The 27,027-nt window shown below is 39.2% G+C and overlaps 1 protein-coding gene across 2 annotated transcripts in view; it reads right to left on the reverse strand.

Annotated features, from left to right (window-relative positions):
* CCDC81 (coiled-coil domain containing 81) overlaps nucleotides 1-21,676 on the reverse strand; it is a 41,024-nt gene extending 19,348 nt beyond the window's left edge. The window contains exons 1-9 of one of the 2 annotated variants that reach the window (XM_059929421.1): nucleotides 21,598-21,676; nucleotides 15,739-15,800; nucleotides 14,187-14,343; nucleotides 10,340-10,596; nucleotides 8,036-8,115; nucleotides 5,569-5,690; nucleotides 3,964-4,087; nucleotides 1,165-1,258; nucleotides 316-462 (exon numbers count right to left, since the gene is read on the reverse strand). In XM_059929421.1, coding sequence (XP_059785404.1) covers nucleotides 316-462; nucleotides 1,165-1,258; nucleotides 3,964-4,087; nucleotides 5,569-5,690; nucleotides 8,036-8,115; nucleotides 10,340-10,596; nucleotides 14,187-14,343; nucleotides 15,739-15,800; nucleotides 21,598-21,676 — 1,122 coding nt within the window. The remainder of the gene's footprint in view (nucleotides 1-315; nucleotides 463-1,164; nucleotides 1,259-3,963; nucleotides 4,088-5,568; nucleotides 5,691-8,035; nucleotides 8,116-10,339; nucleotides 10,597-14,186; nucleotides 14,344-15,738; nucleotides 15,801-21,597) is intronic. The other variant, XM_059929422.1, reaches the window with a different exon arrangement.
* Nucleotides 21,677-27,027: the final 5,351 nt, after the last annotated feature.

Genomic DNA, 27,027 nt, shown 5'->3' on the forward strand with positions numbered 1-27,027 from the left:
GGGTTCAATCCCTAGTCGGAGAACGAAGATCCCACAAGCTGCACGGTCTGGCCAATAAATAAATAATAAAACTCAGTCTTCATGGGGGGGTGGGAGGGAATCAGTGACACGTACAAACATCAGCTGCACGGATATTCATCCCAGGACTGTTTACTATTAGAGAAAACTTGGACACAACCTAAGTTTTAGTTCAGCAGTGAGTAAATGGTTCAATATGTTACAGTACAGACACACGATGGAACTTTTTAAATGGTGTTTTATAATCACGTTCTCCTGTCCCGTGTTAAACACTCCTTAACCGAGGTGTTGATCTACCTGCTCTTTGAAGAGAGCCTCTTGATCTTTCAGCATCTGATACTGCTGTAGGAGTCGTTCATCTTCCACCTCTCTCCTCTTCCTCTCCTCACTGTAGTACAACGGGGAATTCCGCTGTGCTCGTTGCAAGCATACATAACACATTTCCTGTAACACCAAGTTTTAGGACAAATTGACTTTTTTTTTTTTTAACATCTTTATTGGAGTATAATTGCTTTACAATGGTGTGTTAGTTTCTGCTTTATAACAAAGTGAATCAGTTATACATATACATATGTTCCCATATCTCTTCCCTCTTGCACCTCCCTCCCTCCCACCCTCCCTATCCCACCCCTCTAGGTGGTCACAAAGCACAGAGCTGATCTCCCTGTGCTATGCGGTTGCTTCCCACTAGCTATCTATTTTACGTTTGGTAGTGTATATATGTCCATGCCACTCTCTCACTTTGGACAAATGGACTTTTACCTTTTACCTTTTTGCCTGTGCATTCCCTTCCCAAGCTCTCCAAAAGCTAGGTGTATCAAGAAGTACACTTCATAAAAGGAAGTATTAAAGATATTAGCCAAGGGAGATTTTCAGAGAAGGCCCCACAAATATTCCAGAGGATTTAATAAGCTCTTGCCTCAACAGATGTGTTTATAGCAACTGGAAAGTGGAGATTTCTCAACCCTATTTCTGTGAACTAGTAGATTTTGACTAGTAGATAGATTTATCACAGTCCAATTATGGGTCCTGAGTACCTGAGCCATACCCATATATTAAAGAAAGAGCAATTCCCAGAATTCTCTCTGAGAAACAGAAGTCAGAGGAAGATTCTGACTGGGTTTCGTTTCTTTGAAGACACTGTACCTGTCCTGCCCTATTATGATCCTGGCAAGAAGTGGCTGGAGAAATTTTAGGCTTCATTTCATTGTCATTTTTCAGACCACCCAGAGATGGTAACCTATAAAAAACAATGCAACATTAATTAATGTTAATGTAGTCTGACATCAATTATCATCAATTATTAATGATAATTTTAGAAACAAGTATAAATATAAGAAAATGAAAAATATCTCAGTGGTTTTCTTTAGAGCATCTACATGTATAGAGGTTAAGAACCCAGGCTTTGTATCAGATAAACCTGGGTGGGTTCAAAGCCCAGCTTTCTTTATTAGAAGCTGACTGGCATTAGACAAGCTGGGTAATCTTACAAAGTCTCAGTTACCAATTCAGTGAAATTGGGATGAAATGTATTCATTCTCCAAAAATTTATTGAGTGTTTAATATATGTACTGCTCTAAGCATGGGAGAGGTAGTAAAGAACAAAATACACATTAAAAAAATCTCTGTCCTCATGGAATTGACATGCTGATGGGGGTAGACAGCCCATGAACAAGGTAAATGAGTGAATTCTATAGTCTGTTCAGTGATGATAAATGCCATGCAATGCTGGAGGAATGGAGTATTAAATCATGAATAGAATGGCTAGGGAAGTTTTCACCAAAAAGGTGAAATTTGAGCAGATACCTGAAGGCAGTAAAGGAATAATAATCATCAGATATCTGATGGAAAAGGACCTAGCAGAGCAAATGAGCACTAAGGCCTTGAAGTGGGAGCACGCCTGTGTGCAGTATGGCTTGAGGAAGATGAGTTCGTGGGCGAAAAGTCGGAGAGAGGTCAGAGATCAGGCAGGACCTTGACGGCCACAGTAATGACTTTAGCTTTTACCCTGGGTGCGTGGAGGGTACAGTGTCCAGTATTAGCAAAGCTGTAGAGAACACAGCAGTCCCTCACATTACTGCTACTGGGGAGATAATTTGGTACAATCTTCCTGAGGATAACTGGTAATGTGTATCAAAAGCGTGAAAAATGGGCTCATCCCTTATCTCTGAAATTTCACTTCAAAGTTTTTATCCTACAGAATACGCAGGTGTGTGCAAAGCATTATGTGTGATTATATTTGTTACAACATGATTCATAATATAAAAAACTAAAAACCATCTAAGTATCCCACAGGAGATGGGCTAAACAAAAGGTTTAATCAATGAGATAATGAGAAACCATTTGTTCATGTTTTAGAATATTTAAAGCCATAGCGAAATTTTCACCACTGTTTGTTGTGTAGCAAAGGTTCATATGATATGATCTCAGTTTTGTTTCAAATGTATCTATATGTTTCAAGTACAAATATATGTACATATTATATATGCATTGAAATGAAGGATGTACACCCATAACATTACAGAAAGTTTCCTCTATTTAGTGGGGTTATGGGTGATTATTTTGTATCTCTTGCTTTTCTCATTTCTTCCAAAATTTCTGTGATAAAGATGTATTACTTTAGTAATCAGAAAAAAAAAAAAAAAAAACAAAAGCCAAATAAAAACATTGGTCAACTTCTATAGGAAGTCTTTATTAGGAATCCCTAATAATTACTCCCTCCTCTTTGCAGCCTCTGTACTTTCTTTTGTTATCTTCATCACATGCATTATTTCTTTAGCCTCAATCTCTCTACAAGACTAAGTTTATGAAAGTTGGTTTATATGTCTCATAGCTCTATAGCTTCAGTGTCCAGAATAGTGCCCAGCACACAGTGGTGTTCAATGTTTGTTGGATTGAACTAAATTCCAAAGTACTAGACATTTAATTCTCAATTATCTTTCATAACGAGATTACTCAAAAGAAGCATGCCTAAGGTTTTGAACATGACTTTAGGAATCCACAAAGCACCTAAATTACACATAAGATAGCTGATATATTGTGACATTAATAAATTGAAAGTTGACAGCACAGTGCAAGATATATAGTAGATGCTCAATAGATACTTATCAGAACCATAAGTTCTGATCTGAGGTCTTAAAAAGTATCCTACACAAAGGGAGAGGAGAAAATAGAAATCTTCTGATATAAGAAGAAAACAGGACCATCATAAATTGTAATACATTCATTTGCTCGAAGAACATTTATTGAGTGCCAGCCACGTTTGGCAAAAATGCTTTCCAATTTGATCTAAATATGAACCTGTGTCACATCATAATATCCACACACTCAGAAAACAAGACAGGTTTTCCCAAATCCAGAAGGAAAGTTAGATGTTTCCTCCTCTATGCTATTTTGTTTCCACCTCTGTCATAGCATTTATCATGCTGAATCATAATTTATCACTCTGGACTTCCCACAGATTGTGAGCCCTGGTCAGCTTGATTATCCCCAGCACCTAGAATGTAGCATCAAGAATAGTGGATGAAGGAATGAATCAATGAACACTTATTTAAAATTCCCTGCATCAAGATAGGACTTGAAAATATACTTAGTAAAGTGCAACACAAAAAAATACCCAGGGACTTCCCTGGTGTTCCAGTGGTTAAGAATCTGCATTCCAATGCAGGGGATGCAGGTTCGATCCCTGGTCCGGGAACTAAGATCCCACATGCCATGGGGCAACTAAGGCCACGCGCCACAACTACTGAGCCCGAGCACTCTGGAGCCCACGTGCCACAATTAGCACTAGAGAAGCCCACACGCCACAACAAAGAAGAACCCATGTGCCACAACGAAGACCCAGTGCAGGAAAGAGAGAGAGAGAGTGAGAATGGAAGAAAGAAAGAAAGAAAGGGAGGGAGGAAGGGAGGAAGAAAGAAAGAAAGAAAATACCCAATGCATTACCTTTCAATGTTTGTATTCTTCCCACCACTCCCATTCTGCTCCAATTTCTGCGGGAAACTGACATTTGTCGCTTTGGTGGGGGAGATAGCTTGTCTATCTTGAATTACCTTGGGTGATAAGATCTCTGTAGAATGAATGAAAGTGAGTTTCCTTTCAACTCTACATAGGCGGTTTGTACTTAACACAGATTTTTTAAAACTCATAATTTTACTAGGGAAATTGTTCATATAAGATACACTTTCTTATCTTTAAATTATTGTCCCTTGCCCTAGTGTAGTTAAAATATATATATACTTTTGCTGTATATTTATTACATGCAAAGCTCTGGCCGGGCACTTTAGAAAATACAAAGAGGCAAGTCTCTGCCCTTAAAGATCTTTCAATAAATACAGTTGAAGAGGAAAAATAAGATATAAACAGAAAACATGAGAGCTGTCATTTGTGGAGGTCTTACCACCTGCCAACAGTACTAAGTGATTTACACACATTATATAAATAGCAACTCAGGACAATGATGCAGAATGTCTAAATCTCAAACAAATGGTGCAATCTCTAATGTTCAGAGAAGAGAGAAGCCACTTCAGAATCCACTGATGAGAGAAGTTTTCATGGAGGAAGTGAGATGTGAAAAGGGTACAAAGAGGAGAGTAGGATTGGGATAGACTGTAAAAAAAGGAAGGGAATTCCAGGCAGGAGAAAAAGAGTGAAGAGAAGCATGAAGTTGAGGAAGGGCAAGGCATGTTAGAAGAGCATGAATAGACAATTTTGCTCAAAAAAAGAGTCTGTAAGGAACAGTGACAAATGAAGCTAAAGAATGAAAGCGTGTATTAGGCTAAAAGTTTGTATATAATCCTGTAGGCCACATGTCACAAAACCAACATTCACAAGCCAATGTTTACGCATTGATATATATTTTGTTTGGCCCAGTTAGCATTTTTGTTTCAATGTAAATTGGTTGCCAAAATTTAACGGTCAATAGATTTCATATGTCAGGATATCTGCTTCTCTTGAAGAATCAGAAAATTTGCTACCACTTGGCCCACATTTCCACAAATCAATAATCTGCTAGACTACCTTATCAAAGGGTAGTTTGGCAACCCCTGGGGATCCCTAGGACCCTTTCAAAAAGTCGTTGAAGTCCTAAGATTTTCTTCACATGCTTCAATCAAAACAACATATCACACCAGATTATATGAAGACGCAGATATAAGAATCCACTATCTTCTATAAAGCCAGATATCAAAGATATAAAACTACCTCTCTTCATTTTTCATAAAAATTATTATTTATGCTAACATGTCTCCCTATCATGTGACATCCAGCCCAGTTCATGCATTTACGTTAGCTGCCTGGACCTTGCAGGCAGCTGAGTTTTGAGCCGTGCAGAGCCAGCAAAGAGATCACAGTTTAAGAGTCTGAGAGTCATAAAGTGGTTAAGGTGAGATACAAGATTCCAGGAATATAAGATGTTTGTTAGAGAGAAGAATACAGTGATTATTCATGAAACTAACTTTATTTATTTTGGCCATAGGAGTCGCTAAGCAGTATGGCTTGGCTCATAAGTAGTAAAGAGTGACAGATTATACCCAGAAATCATCGACCTACCTCGGACACCTTCTTCTTTGTCTGACTGGTCTTTTAACTTGCTCTTCCTTTGTCCATTCTGTCCACCTTCTTCTACAGTGGTCTCCATAGGCAGTTTGTTCTCCATCTCCTTGAGCTCAATCCTAGGAATGAACCAAGATATTTGTCCATAGGTGACTGTGTAAACTCTCAATTCTGAGAAGCAGCCAAGCTTGCTCACTGCTTCTGAATGAAATAAGCCTACTTCTCTCAAGGGGGCAAGTGCTTTTATTTACTAAGTTCAAATCATGGACTCATTCTCTTTGGGAGCCAACCATGACCCTCCCCCTTTTTATATAGATAAATTGCTTTGAAGGCCTGGATTTAAGTTTTGTTTTTTACATCAGCTTGAATTTGTCTTTTCTAGTTCTGTAACCAGATGCCATAGGCCTGAAACAGTGAAAGGTAGTCATTGGATAGCTTGAAGGCAAGGATTCATAGCCTGGTAGGCAGGGTGTGCCCACAAATAACCACTCCTCTCCTCCCTCTTTCTCCTCCCCACTTCTCCATCCTCTCCCCAGGCAAAAATGAGGGACTTGCAAAGGCAAGGGAGGAAGGGATTTGTTTAGTTGGTGTGTGTAGTTGTAGATTTTCTTTTCAAGAGGCGATACTTGCAGTAAATTCAAGGGCCAAACTTCAAATAAATGAAACACCTACAGCTGTTTTGAATATTTGAGTCCTCATGTCCAATTCCAGGCTCTCTATTTGACAGGAACTTCCATCTCTGTTCCTTAACTAACTGCAATTATTTCCCTCCTGGATTGCTTAAGCCAAACTATGTCCAAGAGGACAGCCAAATTTGCCTTCCAAAATATAATCAAAATAAAACTATTTGTAAACCACTGATTTATATTTAATGAGTAAGGCAACATGCTACAATGGAAACAACACTGAAACAGTCAGGAGCCATGGTTTTATTTCTGGATTGGCCCCTCAGTTTTGTAACCATTTCACCTGTAAGATGAATCTTTAAGGCTTATTCTCCCCCTTACACTGATTTTGCTGAGGTCTGTGGCATACAGTTTTTCCAGGAGGGACTTGTTCCAAACCAACAAACACAAGAGGATGTCACAGACTCAAAAACATGAGAAAAAAAAAAAGAGAGAGAGAGAGAAAATAATACTTTGGGAAGCTGGTTACTGTTTCCCAAACTTCCTTTACCCAAAATGCATAGTAGTTAATGGCACAGCAATTAAGATTAAAAACATGATTAAGAGCTAATAATGGGTAAGTAATGAACAAACTGGAAATAAAACCCAAGTCTCCTGACTCCTATTCCAGTGCTTTTAATACTGCATCCTGTCACTTCACTTGTTAAAAAAAAAAAAAAGAATTACAATTACATGCTGTACACCTAAAACTAACACAACATTGTAAATCAACTATACTCCAATAAAATTTAAAAAAAAAAATTTTTTTTAATGCTATTCTTGTCTGCTTACATTCTTTTTATTTATGTATGTATGTATGTATGTATGGCTTTGTTGGGTCTTCGTTTCTGTGCGAGGGCTTTCTCTAGTTGTGGCAAGTGGGGGCCACTCTTCATCGCGGTGCGCGGGCCTCTCACCATCGCGGCCTCTCTTGTTGCGGAGCACAAGCTCCAGACGCGCAGGCTCAGCAGCTGTGGCTCACGGGCCCAGTTGCTCCGCGGCATGTGGGATCCTCCCAGACCAGGGCCCGAACCCGCGTCCCCTGCATTGGCAGGCAGACCCCCAACCACTGCGCCACCAGAGAAGCCCCAAAATTTTTTTAATTAAAAATTAAAAAAAGAATTAAAATTACAATTAATTTTGCTCCTCTATAAAATGAATAAAATTATAATATGCATCTCAAATGGTTGTAGTAAAGATTAAATACAGGACTACTGAGAAAGTGCTTAACAATACCTAGCATCTAGTAAGTGCTCCATAGATGATAACTATTATTGTTATTGTTATCATTATTGTTATCATTATCATTATTATAATCATTGTCAGCAGCAGCCGCTGGTAATGCCCACTATGCTCTTGGAGTGAAGCTGTACCTTGTCCTTCTAGCTGCTTCAGTGGTAAAAAACAGAGCTCAGAGAGGAGGTAGTCTAGACTGCACGACAAGGAAGAAGCTAGGTCAGAGGAAGGGGTGAAAGGTAGAGCAAAGCCTAGCAGGTAAGAAGAATTTTACTAACACTGCAAGGACTAAGGTTGGTGGGAGGTAGTATGAAAATTTCCAGGGGACCAAGAGTAGTTTAAAAGAACAGTATCCTAAGTGCCGTTGTTTTTTAACTTAACTACAGAAAGTGTATGCAATAAACTCTTATTTGTTGGAGCACTGAGAGAGCAACAGAGAGAGATAAAGAGAGAGAGAGAGAGAGCATGAGCTAGAAAACTCAAGTGTGACACACTGTCCAGTTCCATCAATAGGTCCCCAAGGATTGCTGTGCCTGGAGGAACCTGTGGAGGAAAGCACTGACCTTGGAAATGAAAGCATGCTGTTGGGCCGCTTCCCCAAGGATTCTCTGCTAGACAACACTGAGTCCACAGTGTCAGGCCTCTGGGGACAGGGACAGAGACAGGTTATACTTGGGCTGTGGTCCAGGACACAGGGTGCTCAGAAGCCTCAAACTACCATGATGCTCTCTACTGTTATTTTTGTTTAGTGCTCAAAGCCTAGAGCTTAAAATGCAATGAGGAATGATCTCATTTATCAAAGTAGTCACCCTGCATGGTCGCCTACCAATTCCATTGATGCTGCCTTTTCTCAACCCATTTCCTCCTTGGAAACTGCCCTCAGAGTTGACAGCTCCTTTCAGACATCTTTAAGAGGACAGCCGACTTGCTAAAACTCTCAGGAAAATGAGCAAGCTGGCTAATTCCACTCTTGACCCAAATAACTCTAAAACTGGGTAGTTAAGAGAAGGGCTTTGGAGTCAGGCATCCTCATGTTTAAATCCTCTCACTGCTAACAGCCACATAGCCTTAGACCCTAGGTACGTGGGGATAATAATAGGATCAGAGTCACAGGATTTTAATGAGGTACTGTATATAAGTGACTAGCACATATAAGCATTCCACAAATAGCGGCTATTATAATTATATATAATAATATTCTAATATATAATATTATATATGATTTAAATTATAATTATATAATTATAATATATAAGTTATAAAATATATACTAACGGATAATAATCACATTATTAAATTATACTAGTATAGAATGATATATAAAGTTATTCTTTTTGGATTAATGATATGGTTTATAAAAGGCTTTGAAGGGGATTCCAAAAGTAGACGTTTTAAAAATATTTCGAGCAAAAACAGCATCAGTGAAGTTAGCACACAGCTTCCCAAGAGAACTCTTCTGCAGGACAGCACTCAGGTTTACGTTATGGAACATTTGGGAGAAAAACAGTCACTCTCACAACTTTATAGCAGTTTCCCAAAATGTGTTTTATAGATGTTAATGAATATTGACTCAACCTAAAGTTCCATGATTAAATACATTCGGGCGGTTAAAGCAGCTTCTTTCCAGCCAGACCTCTCAGATCCTTTAACATGCCCCTGTGCTTTGGCCTCCAGACCATTTTTTCATAGAATATTTCTCAAGACTAGTTCTTTTGGAAAATGCTCCTTAAAAGGTAGGTCTTAGAGTGCAGCAGTCCAATTAAAACATTATCCTTTCTTTTAAACACATATTGAAGCTTACAAATTTCTGTAGAATTCCTGAGGGTGAGAGATGAAGCAGCACTTCGGCCTTGCTTCTGGTTTTGCAAATCTTGCCTATGTTTTTATGAAAAAGAGAGGGTGATACTTGTGTGTGTGTTTCCACTTTGCACACACAGGGTTGGCATCCCTCTTAGCAATCCTGTATGAAGCCAGAGTGTGGAGAAAACACCAAGAGCTTCATTATGCACAACTCCATCTCCTAAATACCCATCCCAGAGCACCACGAAAGGAGAAATTAGAGGGTAGAATTAAACCATATTTATAACCTTTCCTTTCATAGCTTTTTCATTTAAAAGTCTGGCTTTTGCTCTATGGGACACAGGATTATATAACATTCATGATAATCCAATTCGCTCATACAAACTTAGTACATTAAGATTCAGTGAGTCCTGTTGATTGACTGTTTAACTGCCTCCTTAAAGTCTGCTATGTCCAACTTAGCATGAAGGTCACACCAGCTACTTAACGGTTAACAGCGATGGGTCAATTATGAAATTTCTTCTACAACAATGCAAATTAAAAGCTAAAGATACATTTCCATGACTTGCATGTGATTTTTCTGTAGACTTTCATTGAAATAAAATAGTGTAATCAGCACAAAAAGAGTAATTAGGAAGTCTGGGCTTGAATTTCAGTTCTACGGCAGGGCACCCTGACTTCAGGTTCCCACATAACCTCTCTGAGTCCCCATTTTTCTCATTGGTAAAATCAGGATAATAATTCTGGTTTTATAATGTTTTGAGACTCAAATGAAATAATATACGAGGAAGAATTTTTTAAACCATAAGGTATTATAAAATGTTCAGAATTATAAGAGTTTCTATCACTATATTTTTCAGGTGGCATTGAATTAAAACTTAAAGTTCCTTAGCCCCTCTAATTTTTTTGTCAGAGAGTTAATCATCTATAAAACAAGTACTTCTTTGACTTGGGGTAACTGCCATTCAAAATATGTCAACCTTAGTTTTTCTTAAAGATGACCCATTTACAGATGATTCAGAGTTACAATCAGGAAAGGGGTTAGGAGAAGGAAAATATTAATTTACATTTGCTAGGGCTCTCGCCAAAGCCCCACTTCCATCCATTGTACAAAGGAAGTCCTTATAAAATCTCATCTTCACTTTGCCATCTTTGATCACAAGGACCCCAATTCCTTTGAATGTAAACTCCACGTTTTGTTTGGTGGAAATGGATCGTGATAAAAAAAGCAACGTCTCCTTCACACATCTTTCCACCGTATCTCTGTTAAATGGACCCTCTAGAGATATCATGACAAAATTAAGTGGAACAACTGGGATATCACCTAGAGGAGAAAAAGACAGTTGGGGTGAGGGGAAAGAAGTGGAAATTACAATAAGGACATATACACACTCACAAATAATTATCTGATTCTCACTTAATACTCAAAAATAGAACTGTCCATGTGAAGCCTTTAGTTGTACCCTATTAATAGATATTAATCAATACAATTTTCCCTAAAAGTAGAATGTTTTTTGCTCAGAATAAGAACAAATAGCTTCCTAAGCAATACTCCAGACAAGATTTTTATTTTCTCTTGGAGACATATTTATAACTAACTGTTCCTCTTCATCAGAGGGTTTTCTGAAGTTTTCAGTCCCCTTTCAGGACACGCTGCAGCAATATTTGCCTCTCTCCTCCAGTTATCTTATCATTTTTAAATGATTATAAATATCTACAAACATTAAGTGTTTTGAAAAGATAGTTATCTCCACTAGAAGTTACCTTTCAAGCAAAAGTGGGTCTTATCAGAGGGTATCAGTCTGAGTGACTTGCAGCCAGCTTTTCCTCTCTAATGAGTCCATAAATGGCAGTGCAGGGGAATATGGTTATATCTAGCATGAAAGTAAGCACAGGGTCTATTCAACTAGAACAGATATAGGAGCTATGCAGGGTCCACAAGTCAGAAAAGAGGGAAAATAGGAAAGATGATCAAGATGATAAATTGAAAGAGAGACAGTAGGCAAGGTCCACTGATAGAGGACCAGGACAGAGAGAAGATAGGGACATTCTAAACATTCACTCGGCAAAACATTAATTTAGAGCCTTTCCAATGTTTACTACTGCTGGATGATGAGAATTACCAGCTCTACAATACACAAGCTTCCCTATATCAGCCCACAGCCTCCTGCACAATTTAATGGTGATTCTATACCATCTCCCCCTAGATTCTCCCCTCCCATTTGCCCAACGCCTATCTGCAATCTGCCTTCCAGCCCATTTATATAAGGATGCTGTCATCTCATGATGGACAAGCCAGCAGAGACGTTGCAAATCTCATTCTCATGACTTCTCTGTAACTTCTGTGGGCTATACCCTCGCTTTTCTCTTGTATCCATGGCACCACTCTTGGCTCTCCAATTTCTTCCTCCTTGGTCTCTTTTGCTGGCTTCCTTCCCCTTCTGCTTCTTATAAGATGGTGTTTGTTTGTTTTAACAGGATTTTGTCTTTGTAGGTCTCCTCTTCTTACTCTATATTGTCTCCTGGGTAAATTTATCCTAATCCTGACCTCTAGTCTCCACCCCTCTCCTGACCTCTGAAATTATCTATACCTAAACATCCTGATAGGAATCTCAAATTCAACATGTCCAAAAGCAAACTCATTATTTTATCCACCACCACAGCCTGACTTCCCCTTCATTCCCTATGGCAGTTAATGGCATGAGTATCCATCTATTCTCTGAGAAATCTGAGTCATCCTAAATACCTTCCTTCCTCTTGCTACCCACCGATCTCCACTGGTAACCAAATCCCACCAGTTCTACATCTGAAATATCTCATGAGTAGATTCCCTCATCTTCCTCCTGATTGCCACTGCCTTCATTCAGGCTTTCACATATTTTACCAAACTACTTTACTTAAAAGAGCTACCTTCTTAAACTAAAAGCTGGACCAGTACAGATAAATCCCTGCTCAAAAAATTTCAGTGGCTCCTCAGTGCCTCGAGGATGAATTCCAAAGTCCTTATCAAACCATATAAGGCTCCTCACAATTTTACACTTACAAACCTCTTACTTCCCTCTATTTGCCTCCATAGTCAAATGCTCCGGCCACACAGAAGCATCTGTTATTCCCTTAACAGGCTTCACTCTTTCCCTTATGCTTGAATTGTTCATACTGTTCCTGAAATGCCTTCCACTGCCAGCAAAATCTTATCATCCTTTAAGACCTCCTGGCATGTCATCCTCCTAAATCTCCCCAAGCAGAGTTAGGCATCCTCCCCTCTGGGCTCCCCTGGCATTGATCCAGTTCTGCTCAATGACCCAGTTCTGATCAATGTTGCTTTTACAGCACTTAATCATGTTGCATCATTTTCTTATATATTTATCTACCATGCTAGATTCTGAGCTCTTCAAAGCAAGGACCATGTCTTAATAATCTTTAAGAATCACTGTACAATGTTTGATTAGTTACCTAATTAATGATGAAGAATCGTCACCCCAAAGCTAAACTGTCGGGAATTCCCTGGCGGTCCAGTGGTTAGGACTACGTGCTTTCACTGCCAAGGACCCGGGTTCGATCCTTGGTCGGGGAACTAAGATCCCACAAGCCGTGCAGCATGGCCAAAAAAAAAGCTAAACTGTCTCTGTTCTTATAAATGAGTTCAATCATACATGTTTAATTCTGAAATTTCCTCCACCTCATAAAAAAATTAATTATAAATCTAAAGTACTTTTTTGGACCACACTACAAAATCCAAGGTGCAAAATAAGTCCTGTTCTAAGGCACAAATGTTTTTGCAAAAAAAGTTGGCTTTATTTTCACTTCATTTGGTAGGTTTTTGATGAATTAGGATATTACATTTCTTCTGTCATAACATTCTAGATTAAAAAATAGGCTGGAAAATCCATCAAACTCACCATACAGAATATATGCATAATGAATTCTAAGTATAGTTTGTTGGTGTTTGTTTGTTTTTCCAATATATCATTTTTTTGGTGGAAAGTTACTCTGAAAATTAACCTTCAGGGATGTTAACATAAAGGAAAGTTTCAGCCTTTTCACCTGTTGGCATTGGGGGTAGACGATCTCTCTTCATCCATATTTGAGTCTGATGCACGAGGGCATGATAACGAAGATCAAAAGGAACACAACCAGAAATTAGGAAGGAAGCCCCCAAAGGCCTCTAAGTAACCAGGGCAGGTGTCAGAAAGCCACACATTAAAGTTGGAATTCAAGCATCCTGTGGCAGGCATCACATCTCCCACTATGCCTCTAGCACCTGGAACAAGGCCTGGCACATAGTTGGCCCTCAGTAAATATTTGTAGAAGGAAGGAAGGAAGGAAGGAAGCAAGGAAGGAAGGAAGGAAGGAAGGAGGGAAGGGAGGGAGGAAGGAAGGAAAAGAGGGAGGAAAGGAGGGAGTGAACAAGGAAGGGAAGAAAGAAGGAAGATTTTAGGGTGCAAGAGGTGTATACAGTATTAAGTCTTTACGGAATTATTAAGCTTCTAATAACTTTTAAATTTTAATAGTTTAGATTATATATGATAGAAACACAGTAATCTTTTCTGAGCTGATATTAACTGCGATTCTTCCAACCTGTGACCCTAACTAACTTTCTCTTCTTTATAACCACTTTTAATTTCTTAGGATCTGAAATATGAATAAAAATCTGTATGACTTGGTGATGTGGCTTTTATGTAAATTTGCCTTGATGTCACATCAGGTTTTAAGCTACTGAGATTTAAAATGGCCCACAGGAAGACTGTATATAATTTCCTACCTTGGCCGCTCCCTCTGCCAAATGTACCACGTGAAAAGAGAGCTCCTCAAATAAGAAACCAATAAAGCAGCAACTGGCCAAGCTTTGCCCTTTCATTTTTATCCCCAGGCTGGTCACCTTCTGGGAAAGTCTTAAAAATGAAATATATTTACCAGGAGTATATACTTTGTTTTGTTTGAGTCCATGGATCTGTACTAACTTCTCCGCCATGATAAACATGGGCCTCTGAATTAGAATAAACTTGTTGTTTCCCACCTCAAGTTTTTGTCTCGTGAAAGTGAAAGTTCCAAGTCCTGGAATCTGAGCTCCCTGAGCAGACAAAGAAGGGGGAAAAAAACAACAAAGAGAATTCACTGTAAATGTAAAGAAAAATAATCCTTAGCACTGTTATCCCAAAAAACATGAAGAGAATTAAGCTTGGACCTTAAAATTCAATGATCTTTATGATTCCTTACAGCTTTAGTATTTTATGACTCTAAGTTTTCAAATCAGTATAAAATATATCAATCCACGATGCTTTTCTGATCCTTCATCTCCATATCATTCAAAGGCTATGAGGACAAAGAAAACTTGTATGGATGCCATAGCTTCTTTTAATCTATATCTAAGATTACTCTTGTCCTAAATTGTGTGGCATTTTAAATTTTAATCCCTTGCCATAGGAGGGGGATTTAAGGGGTCATGAGAATCTCTGCTTTCTCATTCTTTTAGGTTTTATGTCCCTCACTTAAAATCAGACAACACAAAACATCCAAGACACATGCTGCAGTGTGGTGATCTTGGCTGAGGGTAGAAGCAAACACTTCTGGCTCTCACACTGGGTCTCTGTCTCCCTGGAAATATCATACATCAAGGGTTACAAACTCAAATGCCTGCAGGAGCAAAGAAAGAATGCAACGGAGTGAAGGTATCAAGCCAGAGAATGTGATGGCTAAGGAATGCATGCCCCATCTAAAGGGGAAAGCCCCTTGTCAGCTCCAGTCAAGTGTCACAGGTAGGGAAGGAAAACCGGTATCATTAATCTGCTGATTTTTTGAGAAAATAAATACAAATCTTTGTATAAACTCTTCCAATTTTAAGTGCTCATGACTAATTCAAATTATCAGACCAAATAAAATAGGTTTCAAGGATGAATTCAGCTCAAGAGCTGTCATATTGGGACCTCTGAGCAGGCTATAAAACTTTCACAACATCCCAGCTCCCTCCAAACTCCCCAGATCTCCAATCAGTTCTTTGGCATCCAAACAAGACTTGATGGGAGGAAATAGCCCAGCCCTGGGCAAAGTTTCTCACTTTTGGCAAGTTGAGTTCAGTTCCTGACTGCCTTCTTATATTTCAATTAAAATCCATCCCCTGCAAAGAGGCAAAACAAAAAGCATCATATCCTTCTACAGCCACGCCAGGAACTATCAGATCACAGATGAACAGAATTCACCTAGTTCGTCTACATGCACCCGGGCTGACCAGCGATACACTTCCTATCACCAGGGGAGCAGAACTTTCAAATTCATTACCTAAGGGTGAAATCTGTGTTTGTTAAATCTACTACCCACAAGTCCTAAGTGTGTGCATCATAAAATCCCAAAACTGCAAGTTAAACTGAGTGGCTCTAAAGTCTGCTATCCTGCTCCCAGCAAAACTATATGAGACCAAGGAGGAAAGATTCTTTGACTTCCTACATTAAAGTTAAAGTATAAATCCTACCTTGTGTAGGGATAGCTGCCGTTCCACGAATTCTGACACATGCCCCCAGATAGTAGAGACTTCTGAAATTCAAAGGAAACAAAAAATAATTTATGAGAGCACCCCTGTGATAGTATCTTAGTGTTAATAAATTAAAATGTAAATGCAGAATACAATAACAGTAATTTCTAATTAATTTAGAATTAACAGAAAATAAGGTCATTCTCCAAAGTTAATTTTCCTGGTAAGTAAAGCTTACCCCTTTAAGTTCCCAAAATGTGAAGGAGGAGGAGGAGGGAAAGGATGGGGGAAAGGGAGGAAGGGAGGAGGGGGAGGGGAAGAAGAAGAAATTTCTGAAGAAAATCTTCCTAGAATAAAGAGAAATCTGTCACTCCTTTCCCTTTATTCTATAAATAGAGTTAACCAAGTATAATATAGCCTTTTATTAATGACCCATTCAACAAACCTCTAAGGGTCTACTCTAGTATCTGATTAACATGAACATTCATTCTTGCACCATTCTATAACACAGGAAGACGGCCAGGGGCCACTAAGGCATGAAAGGCTGTTGTCTGTACACTGTTTCTGTACTTCTATTTTGGCTAAATTCTTGACTCTGCTTTTCACTCTCATTTGTCACCGTTGGACTCCAGCTATTGCTTCTCTCTGCTACTAGTACTTTGCACTTTCTGCTTTTGAATGGTCAAAGGGAGGCCTTCTAGGCTTATTTTCTTGTTCTGAGCTGTGTTCCCAAAAAACTGTGGTAGAAAAATAAGTAGTTACCAATAACTCAAGTGTTAATGTACGATATGAAGGTATACTCTAGTTATAACTAATATTCATAAATATAGAAAACTATGTCTGTGTTGACATTTCCATTCCAAACCTAGTCAGGAGTTTATTACAGATACATTCCACTGATGAACTCTTGACAAATGAAAAGAGTGTTATGTTTTAATTCTCAAAATAAAGGATCAAGAACAGTGGCATTTACCAGGTTGCCACCTCAGGTCATAGATGCAGTTGGGGACAAAAACCAATTCTTTCCCCATTTTAGAAACTGCTTGATTTATTGGTATAACTGTTTTTCCTAATGGTTTAAACCACTACCTACAGCAGCAAATTGCAGTCTTTTAAGCCAGTATATCAGGGTTATAAATATTTTTAATATGCCAGGGAAAGAGCAGGTTAGGCAACAAGAAGTAGCAGTGACTCTTATGAGCATCTAGGAACAAGTTGGGTGATGGAAACTTACTCAGTCACCAAGAAAACTAGGGCTGCATGCTACAGTGAGCCAAATGCCAAGATTCTGCCCTTCACTCCAAACCACGGATATACAGTTTACGATAATCAGGTATTTCTTCTATTCTATCCCATCCTACTGCATTTCCCACTGCTCCTCACCCCCGCAGACAAAAGGATTCTACTGCTGGCTGCTAAGAACTAAGAAGGGCTTTCAAACAGTCCCAACTGTTTTCTGAGTTCAAATTTTCATCATGACTAAAAATATTATTAATTCACTAATGATACAGAATCTCAATATCCAGACTTGCATGGAGACTTTTCAAAGCAAAACTGTGAAGCCTTTCACCTAGACTCGTGATATGAAGCTCAAATTTCAGGAAAACAATCTAACCAAAGGAAATGATTTAATTAGGGCCAGGAGAAACTAGATAGCTTGCAACCAAACCCTAGTAGAAAGACTTGACTGCGCTTAATTAGAAATTTGAAGATTGTCTTTCCTCATTTGAATGATACATTCAAGTCCCCTGTGTCGTTTTACTCTATAAAATCTAATAGGCAAAGTCATATAAGAGCAGGGTTATTATTCTGAACTGAAATTTGATATTTTTCACTGAAGGAAAAGGAAAACATGTACAAGATTTCCTTTAAGAAGTTTTAGACTCCTGCAATTCAAATGGAATAGATTTGGAAATCTTACAGACTGTGATTTCTAACTTTGATGTTTTCTATATCCCAAAGTGTCAGAAAAGGTATCATTAAATCTCAAAAGAAAAATAATTTTAATCCAGTCTAAAAAGCAAATTAAAGAATATGCTACTTTTATATTTTTAGGAAAGCTGAGGTTATTATTTATTTTAATCAGATACTGAAATACCAAGAATCACAAGAAATAATCCCTGAACATACGTTCTATATTCAATTCAACCTTCATCTGACTTCAAATTCTAAACATTTTGTGCACTCAAAACCATATTTTTAAACACAATGCCAAGTATATTCCAAGCAGGAATACTGTATCTTAGTTATAATCATTATAAAAAAAAGGGCCAAGTGCCCATTATGTAATTATAGAATAATATATACTTGAAATAGATATTAATATCAAAAGACAAGCCCCCTGACTTTATAAAACACCTTCTAAAATTAAAATACTGATATACAAACACAGCAAATTATTACAGAGTGATTTGCACAAGGAAACATATTCCCAGAGCACAGTACAGTGGAAACACCAGTGTGCTGTGTGTCTGAAGACCTACAGCCTTCCTGTCTTCATGGATTGCTGGCTGTGTAGTCTTCAATACTTTCAACCAGTTCACATCTGTAAAATGATGATGGTAACCTCTAAGTACTATAACTACATAATATTAAACTTTGGTGAAACATATGAAAGCAGCAGGCCTTAACACACACAATGATGAAAAATTAATTTGTGTGTTTTGCTGATACTGGGAGTTTATCTTCATCTCCTTTACAGTGGGTCATTTGTGAAAGTTAAGTAAATAGTCATTTGACTTCTGCTTCTGTCATTCAATCAATAAAGCTCTTGCTGAAATCACCAATGGTCTCCTTGTCAATAAATTCAATGGACTTGTTTAATTGTTCACCTCTCTGACCACTCCCTCCTCCTTTAAGCCCCTGTCTTTTTGGCTTTTGTGACACTACTCTCTCCTGGGTTTTCTTCTTACCTCTCTAGGTATTTCTTCTCAGTCTCCTTTGCAAGCCTACCTTCCTCAACCCAGCCATTAAATGTTGGAGTTTCTCAAGACACAACCCTAAGCCGCCTTCCCTTTTCACTCTATACTTTCTGCCTAAGCAGTCACATCTATGCCCAGGGCTTTAATGACCACCAATATGCAGATGACCCCAAATGTTTATTTAGAAGCCCAGACACCCTCTGGTCTTTTGAGGTTGCAGACCTGTGTACCCAACTGCCTTCTTGGATATCTCACGAAGGCACTTTAACTTGGATTTTCCTTCCCTTAAATGTTGTCCTTTTCCCAGGGTTTCAATCTCAACAAATGGTCCCATCATTTACTCAGTTATATAAGCCGGGGACTCAGAAGGCATCCTTGAAACTCCCCTTCTCTGTCACCTCTATATCCAGTCCATCACTATAATTTGTAGAGTTTTTCTCCAAATAGCCTTTCAGTCTGTCCACTTCTCTCCATTTTTACTGCTACCAATTCAAACCAAGAGTGAATTCAGATGACTCATTCCCACTTAGGTTACTGTTATAGGCATTCTTGACCCTCCAATTCATTCTCCACATTGCCACCAGACCAGTCTCCTCAAAACGCAAATTTGACCATGTCATTCAGCTCCTCCTTTAGCTCCACTCAAAACACTTAACAGCTTCCCCTCAGGCTGAACATAAAAGCCAACATCCTTAACGTGACTTATGAGGCCATGCCTAATCTGACCCCTCCATTTCCCTCCCGCCTCCTTTACGAACACATTCCCTAGTGCAGCTATAGCGCCACAGAGCATGTTGACCTTCTTTCAGCTCCTCAATCACACCATGCTCCCTCCCTCCAGAGCTTTTGCTCTTGCTATTCTCTCTGCCAAGAACACTCTCACCTCCCCTCCACTCCCTATTCAACTGATCCATTTCACCTACTAAATTCTGAAACCTAGCAGGACGCTGTGGGGCCTTCCCAGGGACAAACCCCCCACCCTCTGTGTCCCCTGCCTATTGCTTGTAGGAAAGCTTTAGCCTCCTAGGCCTTCCCCGAGTTCCAAAGAGCAAATTTAATCAGAGAAGTGAGAAAATGCAAAAACGAAGGAAAACAGTCAAGCAAGACAAAATAATAAGAGTTTAGCCATAAAGCAAAGTCAAGAACCTTCAGTTCCTCTTCAAGGGATAAAGATAATGTCCTGAGCCATATCCTTGAGTTGTTTTGCGGATACTAAAAGCCCCACCAGGTGGAGGAAGTTAACTGCATGCAGACCACAAGCATGTAGATCCCAGACAGGTTGGAATTAGAAGGTTGGTAACTGAGATTCCTGAAACATCACCCTGTTACCTCAACATCACGAAGCAGAGAATCATACACGAGCTGATCATGCACCCTGCAACCCTCTCCCTCACACTGTTTTTAAAAACCCTTCCCTGAAAGCCATCGAGGAATTCGGTTCTTTTGAGCATGAGCTTCCCATTCTCCTTGCTTGGCCCTGCAATAAAGGCTATACTTTCCTTCACCACAACCTGGTGTCAGTAGATTGACTTTGCTGCACATTGGGCAAATGGACCCAAGTTTGGTTTCATAACAATTCCAACTCATTCTTCACATCTCAGCTCAAATCTTCCCTTCTTCAGCAAATCTTGACACACACCTCCATCCTCACCCTCATTAAAAGTTCTCATTGTACCATGCACCTCCTTAGTAGCACTGACTAAATGTAAATTTATATTTATTTCTGTGACTACTTGGTTAATGTGTATCTTCCCCATTAGATTGTAAATTCCAAGGTTTTGCTCAACATCAGTTCTCTAGTGCCCAGCACATAGTAAGTTCTCAAAATACTTGAATTGAAGAAATTATATATAAATTTATAAATATGGCAAATATTTAAAAATCCGTAAAACCATTATTTTAAACACTTCTTTTAGAATTAACAGGAAAAATAGGAGTGATGCAGGGGAAAGAGAAAGAAGAGGCATGTACTCCTATTTATTTTGTCTCCTAAAATCGTTTGGTTAAAGCCTAGGCATCATCCCTAAGTTACAATGACTTAATAGCAATAATAGCTTGCATTTCTGGAGCTCCTTTCTTCCCAAGGGCTCCTGTTGCTTGTAGACAGATCTCAGTGTCACTTTAGGGTCACTTTTTTAAGAAACTATGTTTTTAACCAAGCCTAGTAAGTTTTTTATGAGAAGATGTCAGGTCTTCTTCCAAACACCCAGTTTTTTTTGTTTTTTCGTTTTATCTCACTTTCTTAACACAACCCCAAGATACCACTGGCAACAAAAGTAGCCTTGTCTTTGCATGAATTCTGAGAAGGAGCCCTTTGGGGTGGTTGTTTTAGCTAACGTTTATTGAGCACTTACTCTGTGCTAGTCCCTGAGCTAATCCCTATGTATACATTATCTTGTTTAATCAAAAACTCTCAGCTGGGGCTTCCCTGGTGGCGCAGTGGTTAAGAATCTGCCTGCCAATGCAGGGGACACTGGTTCAAGCCCTGGTCCCAGAAGATCCCACATGCCACAGAGCAATTAAGCCCATGTGCCACAACTACTGAGCCTGCGCTCTAGGGCCCGCCAGCCACAACTACTGAAGCCGGTGCACCTAGAGCCTGTGCTCCACAAGAGGAGAAGCCACCTCAATGAGAAGCCCACGCACCGCATGGAAGAGTAGCCCCACTCACCGCAGCTAAAGAAAGCCCACTGTCAGCAACGAAGACCCAAGGCAGCCAAAAGTAAAATAAATAAATTTATAAAAACCCTCAGCTGGCCCTTTTCTCTCATTAAAGAAGTCAATAAAGAAAGTGTATTTGGACATCCAGCGTGAGGCTGCCAAGGCAACACGGCCAGTCAAGGCCGGCCAGAGACAAGGGATAGGGAAGAAGGTCTCCGCCTTGACCCCCAAGCAGGTAAAGCTTCGTTCCCAGGGCCCCCTGCCCCATGTCGCTTACCCTCCTTGCTCAGCGAGGGCAGCGTGTGCAGTACGTGCCTGCCTAGGTCCTGCAGGGAAGGGACGATGGTATCCAACATCTCCAGTCCCCAGTCGGCTGGGTCTTCAAAGGGTCTCTTTTCTTCCTTCTTTATATGGAGTTTACACAAATGTGGTTTTCCCACTCTTCTGGGAAATTTGGATGTGTCTTAAAAATAAAAATTATCAAATCTTGATTTTTTTTTTTTTCTTTCTTAAACGTTTTTTCTCGCCGTCCCTCCCCCACTCTGGCTCTCCCGGAAAGGCTCCCACTACAGGAACTCAGAGCGCTGTCTGGCGTTTGAATCAGAAAGTGCAAATCCAAGCCCTCGGGACCACCAAGTGGCCCAGTGAGAGTGTATGCCGGAGCGGTGAGCAAGGTAGGGGGACTGAGGGAGGGCAGGCCAGCCAAGGGGAGGGAGGAGCGCGTTGCTAGGATGCGACAAAGGCTTGCTCCGTTGCCAGGGAGTCAGAGTAGGGCCTCGGCCCCGCCCCCTTAGGTGGATCGGGTCCCAGGTGGCCCAGGTGATCCCGGGAAGAGATTGGGAAGTAACTTAATGGTTTTTAACTTTGTTTTTTCCTTACCCTCTTACCCTGAGCAGCGAAGAGTCTTGGTCACTTTTGTAATCACCTTGGACAAAATCTGGGAATAACCTTTTGCCCCGAGTGATGGACTTTTGGGTCTCTGGATCTGTTTGAGGGTTTGAGTGTGAGCCGGAATTTGTTTCTCGGGTTTGATTTTTCCTAGGCTCCCCTCATAGGAAATGGAGGGCAGTAGGTTTGGGGAGGGAGTTGACTTTTTTTTTCATTACAGTCATTTTCCCCCCTTCCTTTTACAGTTAACCAATCTCATTCTGTAGAATCATTTTCATACTCTCTCCTCTGCTGATAATGAATTATCACAAAGCAAACACACCCATGTAAACCCCATCCAGATCAAGAAATAGAACTCCATCAGTACCACAGAAACGCACTTCATTCCCCCACCAGGCATTATTCCAACAAATACTATAAATTAGTTTTACCTGTGTTTGAACTTTTGGAATCATACAGTATGTATTCTTCTGTGTGTGGCTCTGTCACTAAACGTTGTGAGATTTCTCCGTGGTTTCTGCAGTAGCAATTTGTTCATTTTCAATGTTGCATGTTATTCCTTTGTGTGACTATGGCACTATTTATCCATTCCTCTGTTGAGGGGATGTGAGTTGTTTCCATCTGGAGCCATTAGGAATAATGTTGCTGCAAACATTCTTGTACACAATTTTTGATGCACATATGTACACATTTCTGATATGTATATAACTAGGAGTAGATGACTGGGTCATGAGAAATGCAGATTTTAACAAATAATGCCAAGCGGATTTCTAAAGTGGTTGTCCCAATGGTGGTGGGAGGGAAGAACTTCTGGCACATAGTGTGGGCAGAAACCAGAGATGCTTTGCAGCCTGCAATGCACAGGGCAGTCCTGCACAGTGAAAATTGTTCCACATTCTGCATCATTTTTCATATCTCATCAGATTTCCATGTAAGAAGGAAAAAAAAAAAGGCTGCTTATGAGCCTAGAAAAAAATCCACTTTACATGTAAATACAAAGAAATCTTTGTTCAATTTCAATATCACTTAATTTCCCAAGAATTTAAAACCCAAGTAAATTGGGGGGAGACTATGCTCTTTTTCAGGATTTAAGAAGAATTCTTCACCAGTTAGGAAAATTATATCATCACCATCAATTAGGCTGGTGGTAGCTGAGTAGCCAACACACCTGAACTAAGCTGAATTTGTAGCTGTTGCATTCAAAGTGATTTTTCCTATAGATAAAGCATGTGGTAACTTTATTTGCCTTCCAGCATAATCATGCCTGGACGTATATGTGTTAAAATATGTATTATTTTACTATACAGTACTTACCTTTAATTTCTCTGATATACTAGAGTTATGACTTTATATTCATTTTAAATGGTATGCTGTATTATATGGTGTATTATACATAAACCTCATTTCAGGATAATAAGAAGGCATTACAAAATATTTGTTATCAAAAAGAGGGCTTCCCTGGTGGCTCGGTGGTTAAGAATCCGCCTGCCAATGCAAGGGACACAGGTTTGAGCCCTGGTCCGGGAAGATGCCACATGCGTCGGAGCAACTAAGCCCGTGATCCACAACTACTGAGCCTGCGCTCTAGAGCCCACGAGCCACAACTACTGAGCCTGCACGCCTAGAGCCCGTGCTCCACAACAAGAGAAGCCACCACAATGAGAAGCCAGAGCAACACAACGAAGAATAGCCCCAACTAGAGAAAGCCCGCACGCAGCAACGAAAACCCAATGCAGCCAAAAATAAATTAATTAAATAAATAAATTAAAAAAAAATTTTTTTAATTAATAAAAAGAAGAATTGTTCTATCTAATAAAACTGAGAACCTCTGTGTTAGAAAATGGCAAGCTCTATAACTCAGCCTCTTTCTCTCTCTACCTTGTTTACTAAGAAGCTCAGAACTAAGTTCTGGGCCTTTCTTAAGCTAGTTTCTTGGAAAAATAAGTTCCCCTCACCCTCCCTTTTACCATCTGCCTTTTTAGTCTATTGATGGTGTTGTGTCTTGAAGCACTTGTCCTTGCAGCATAGATGTCTCAAATCTTTTGGGGAAATAAGCAGAGAAGACTGCTAAATGGCTCAGCAGCAAGCAAAGGGCAAACTCTTTTGTGACATTTGAACAGTTGCCCAGCCAGCTATTTTTAGTGGCAATATCAGCATTATTGTTCTATCTTAAGATAATAATGGAATTGTAAAAATATATTAGTTTCCTAGAATAATAGATTAGATTTTGAGTGAATTATGGTGATGACAATTTTAGTCTCTAGAAAAGCTGTCTTCAGTTTCAGAAGATGGTTATGAATGACTGCTAATTATTAGTGACTTGTAGATGGCCAAAGGAGGATCTACAAAAGATGAAGTCCTTTCTTTCAAGGTCATCTTTTCCTTTTGTCAAAGGTCTCTTGACAAAAGAGGCTGTGGAAACACACACGACCCTGTGTTTACTAGCAACTTCCAATGAGCTGTTCATATCCTGAAACTACATACACTTCAGCTGAAAATAAAGCTTGAGCAAACTGTGCAATTCCACTGCTAATAATTCACTCTTTGGATATACCTGCATGATACATTAAAAAAAAAATGTGTATGCAACATTGTTTGTAATGCTAAATCTTAGAATTAACCTAAGATAACCAGCATAGGAAACTAGTAAAATTATAAATCTGTACTTTGAAATACATTTTTAAGAGTTTGCTTAAAAGAAAGATTACACTTATGTGCTGATATTTTAAAAGTTTCAAGATTATTAAGTAAAAACCTGTTGCAGAATAGTATTTATAATATGATCCTATCTGTTCCAAAAACACATATATATGTAATTATACATGCATATTGATATATATGTTAGTAAATACATAGAATATTTGAGAAAAGATACACAAAAAATATTAGCAATGGTTATTTTTGGATACCGTGAAATTGTGTGTAGAAGTACAAGAGTTCAGAGAACCTTTCACTTTTCTCCTTTATTTACTGTTTACCAAGAACATGGATTACTTTAATAATATTTTAGAGATAATTTACCAAAGAAAGAGAGACAGAGAGAGAGAGGTACAGGCAGAGTGCAGAGATTCATGTAAACACTGAAACAAACAAACTGGGCCAAAGTTTTCCAAAGTGTTTCAATGTACGTATAATTTTCTGCAAGCTCCAACTTGCCTCCCAAAACCCACACTGAATGAGCAGTCGCTTTTACCCAGGTCCCAAAGCATACACAATATTCAGTGGCTCATATTCAGGGCAACTTAGAAACCTACTGAAAAAGAAAACATTTACAGTACAATTTAAAAAATTGACAGCACCAAATGCTGGCAACGATGTAAAACAACATACATTGCTTGTGGAGTTTAAAAAGGTACAACCACCTCTGAAAATTAGCAGTTTCTTAGGAATTTAAACATACACTTACCACATGACCCAGCAACTCCACTTTTAGATATTTACCCAAGAGAAAAGAAATTTATGTCCACACAAAACTTGTCCACAAATGTACATAGCATCTTTATTCATAATAGCCAAAAGCTAAGTACAACCCCAAATGTTCATCAACAGAAGGATGAATAAACCATTTATGCAATGTAATACAATGGAACACTAATCCACTGACACATACAGTAACATGTATGAATCTCAAAAACATGTTGAACGAAAGATGCCAGACACAAAAAAGTACATTCTATATCATTTCATTTTTTTGAACTTCAAGACAGATCAAACTACTCTACAGTAGTAGAAATCAGAGCAGTAGGTGGTTATGAATGGTAAGGATTCACTGCAGTGTGACACAAGGGAACTTTCTGGAGTGATGGAAATGTTCTATATCTTGACTGTGGTGTTGGTTCCAGGTGTATATTTTTGTCAAAACTTACAGAATTGTACACTTAAAACATGTGCATTGGGGCTTCCCTGGTGGCGCAGTGGTTGAGAATCTGCCTGCTAATGCAGGGGACACGGGTTCGAGCCCTGGTCTGGGAAGATCCCACATGCCGCGGAGCAACTGGGCCCGTGAGCCACAACTACTGAGCGTGCGCGTCTGGAGCCTGTGCTCCGCAACAAGAGAGGCCACGATAGTGAGAGGCCCGCGCACCGCGATGAAGGGTGGCCCCCACTCGCAGCAGAAATGAAGACCCAACACAGCCAAAAGTAAATAAATAAATACATTAATTAATTAATTTTTTAAAAAAACTTAAAAAAAAATGTGCATTTCACTGAGTGCAAGTCTTACCCCAATTTTTAAAAATGTAAATATAGACACTATTTTCACTGAAAAAAAAATACATACTCTTGTTTTGATATTACACAGCACCAGAATAAAAATCTGCAATAAATAATTTAATCCACATCTATTGAATATCTAATTTGTATCAAGCACTTTGCTATTTGCTAAGAGAAATACAGCAGTAGAAAATCCCTACACATGAGAAGTATACAATTCATTCACATTTAATAAATATTTATTGAAGATGGTTCTAAAACCAGGATTTGGTTCCAAAGACAAAGCATAAATTGAAAACTGAATATGGGCAAAATTACTCTAGAAATACCTTTTTAGGAAAGTACCATGTTGGAGACCCATATAACACCTCTTGGTTCATAAACCCAATACAGCCAGTCTTTCTCTCCAGCATTGGATCAGGTCACTTTCTTCAGGTGAGCATGTAATGAAGCAGTTGGCTGGTGATTAGGAAAGCAGTCTTGTTTGAAAAATTCAACCAAGTAGTAGAATTGAACTCAGCATGGTGAGATGCTTACACTATGAAAGGTACTTGGGAACTGAGACAGATTGGAAATTACCAGATGTGGGACTCCACTGGTGGCACAG

This window comes from Balaenoptera ricei, chromosome 8, assembly GCF_028023285.1.
Source record: "Balaenoptera ricei isolate mBalRic1 chromosome 8, mBalRic1.hap2, whole genome shotgun sequence".
Lineage (NCBI taxonomy): Eukaryota > Metazoa > Chordata > Mammalia > Artiodactyla > Balaenopteridae > Balaenoptera > Balaenoptera ricei.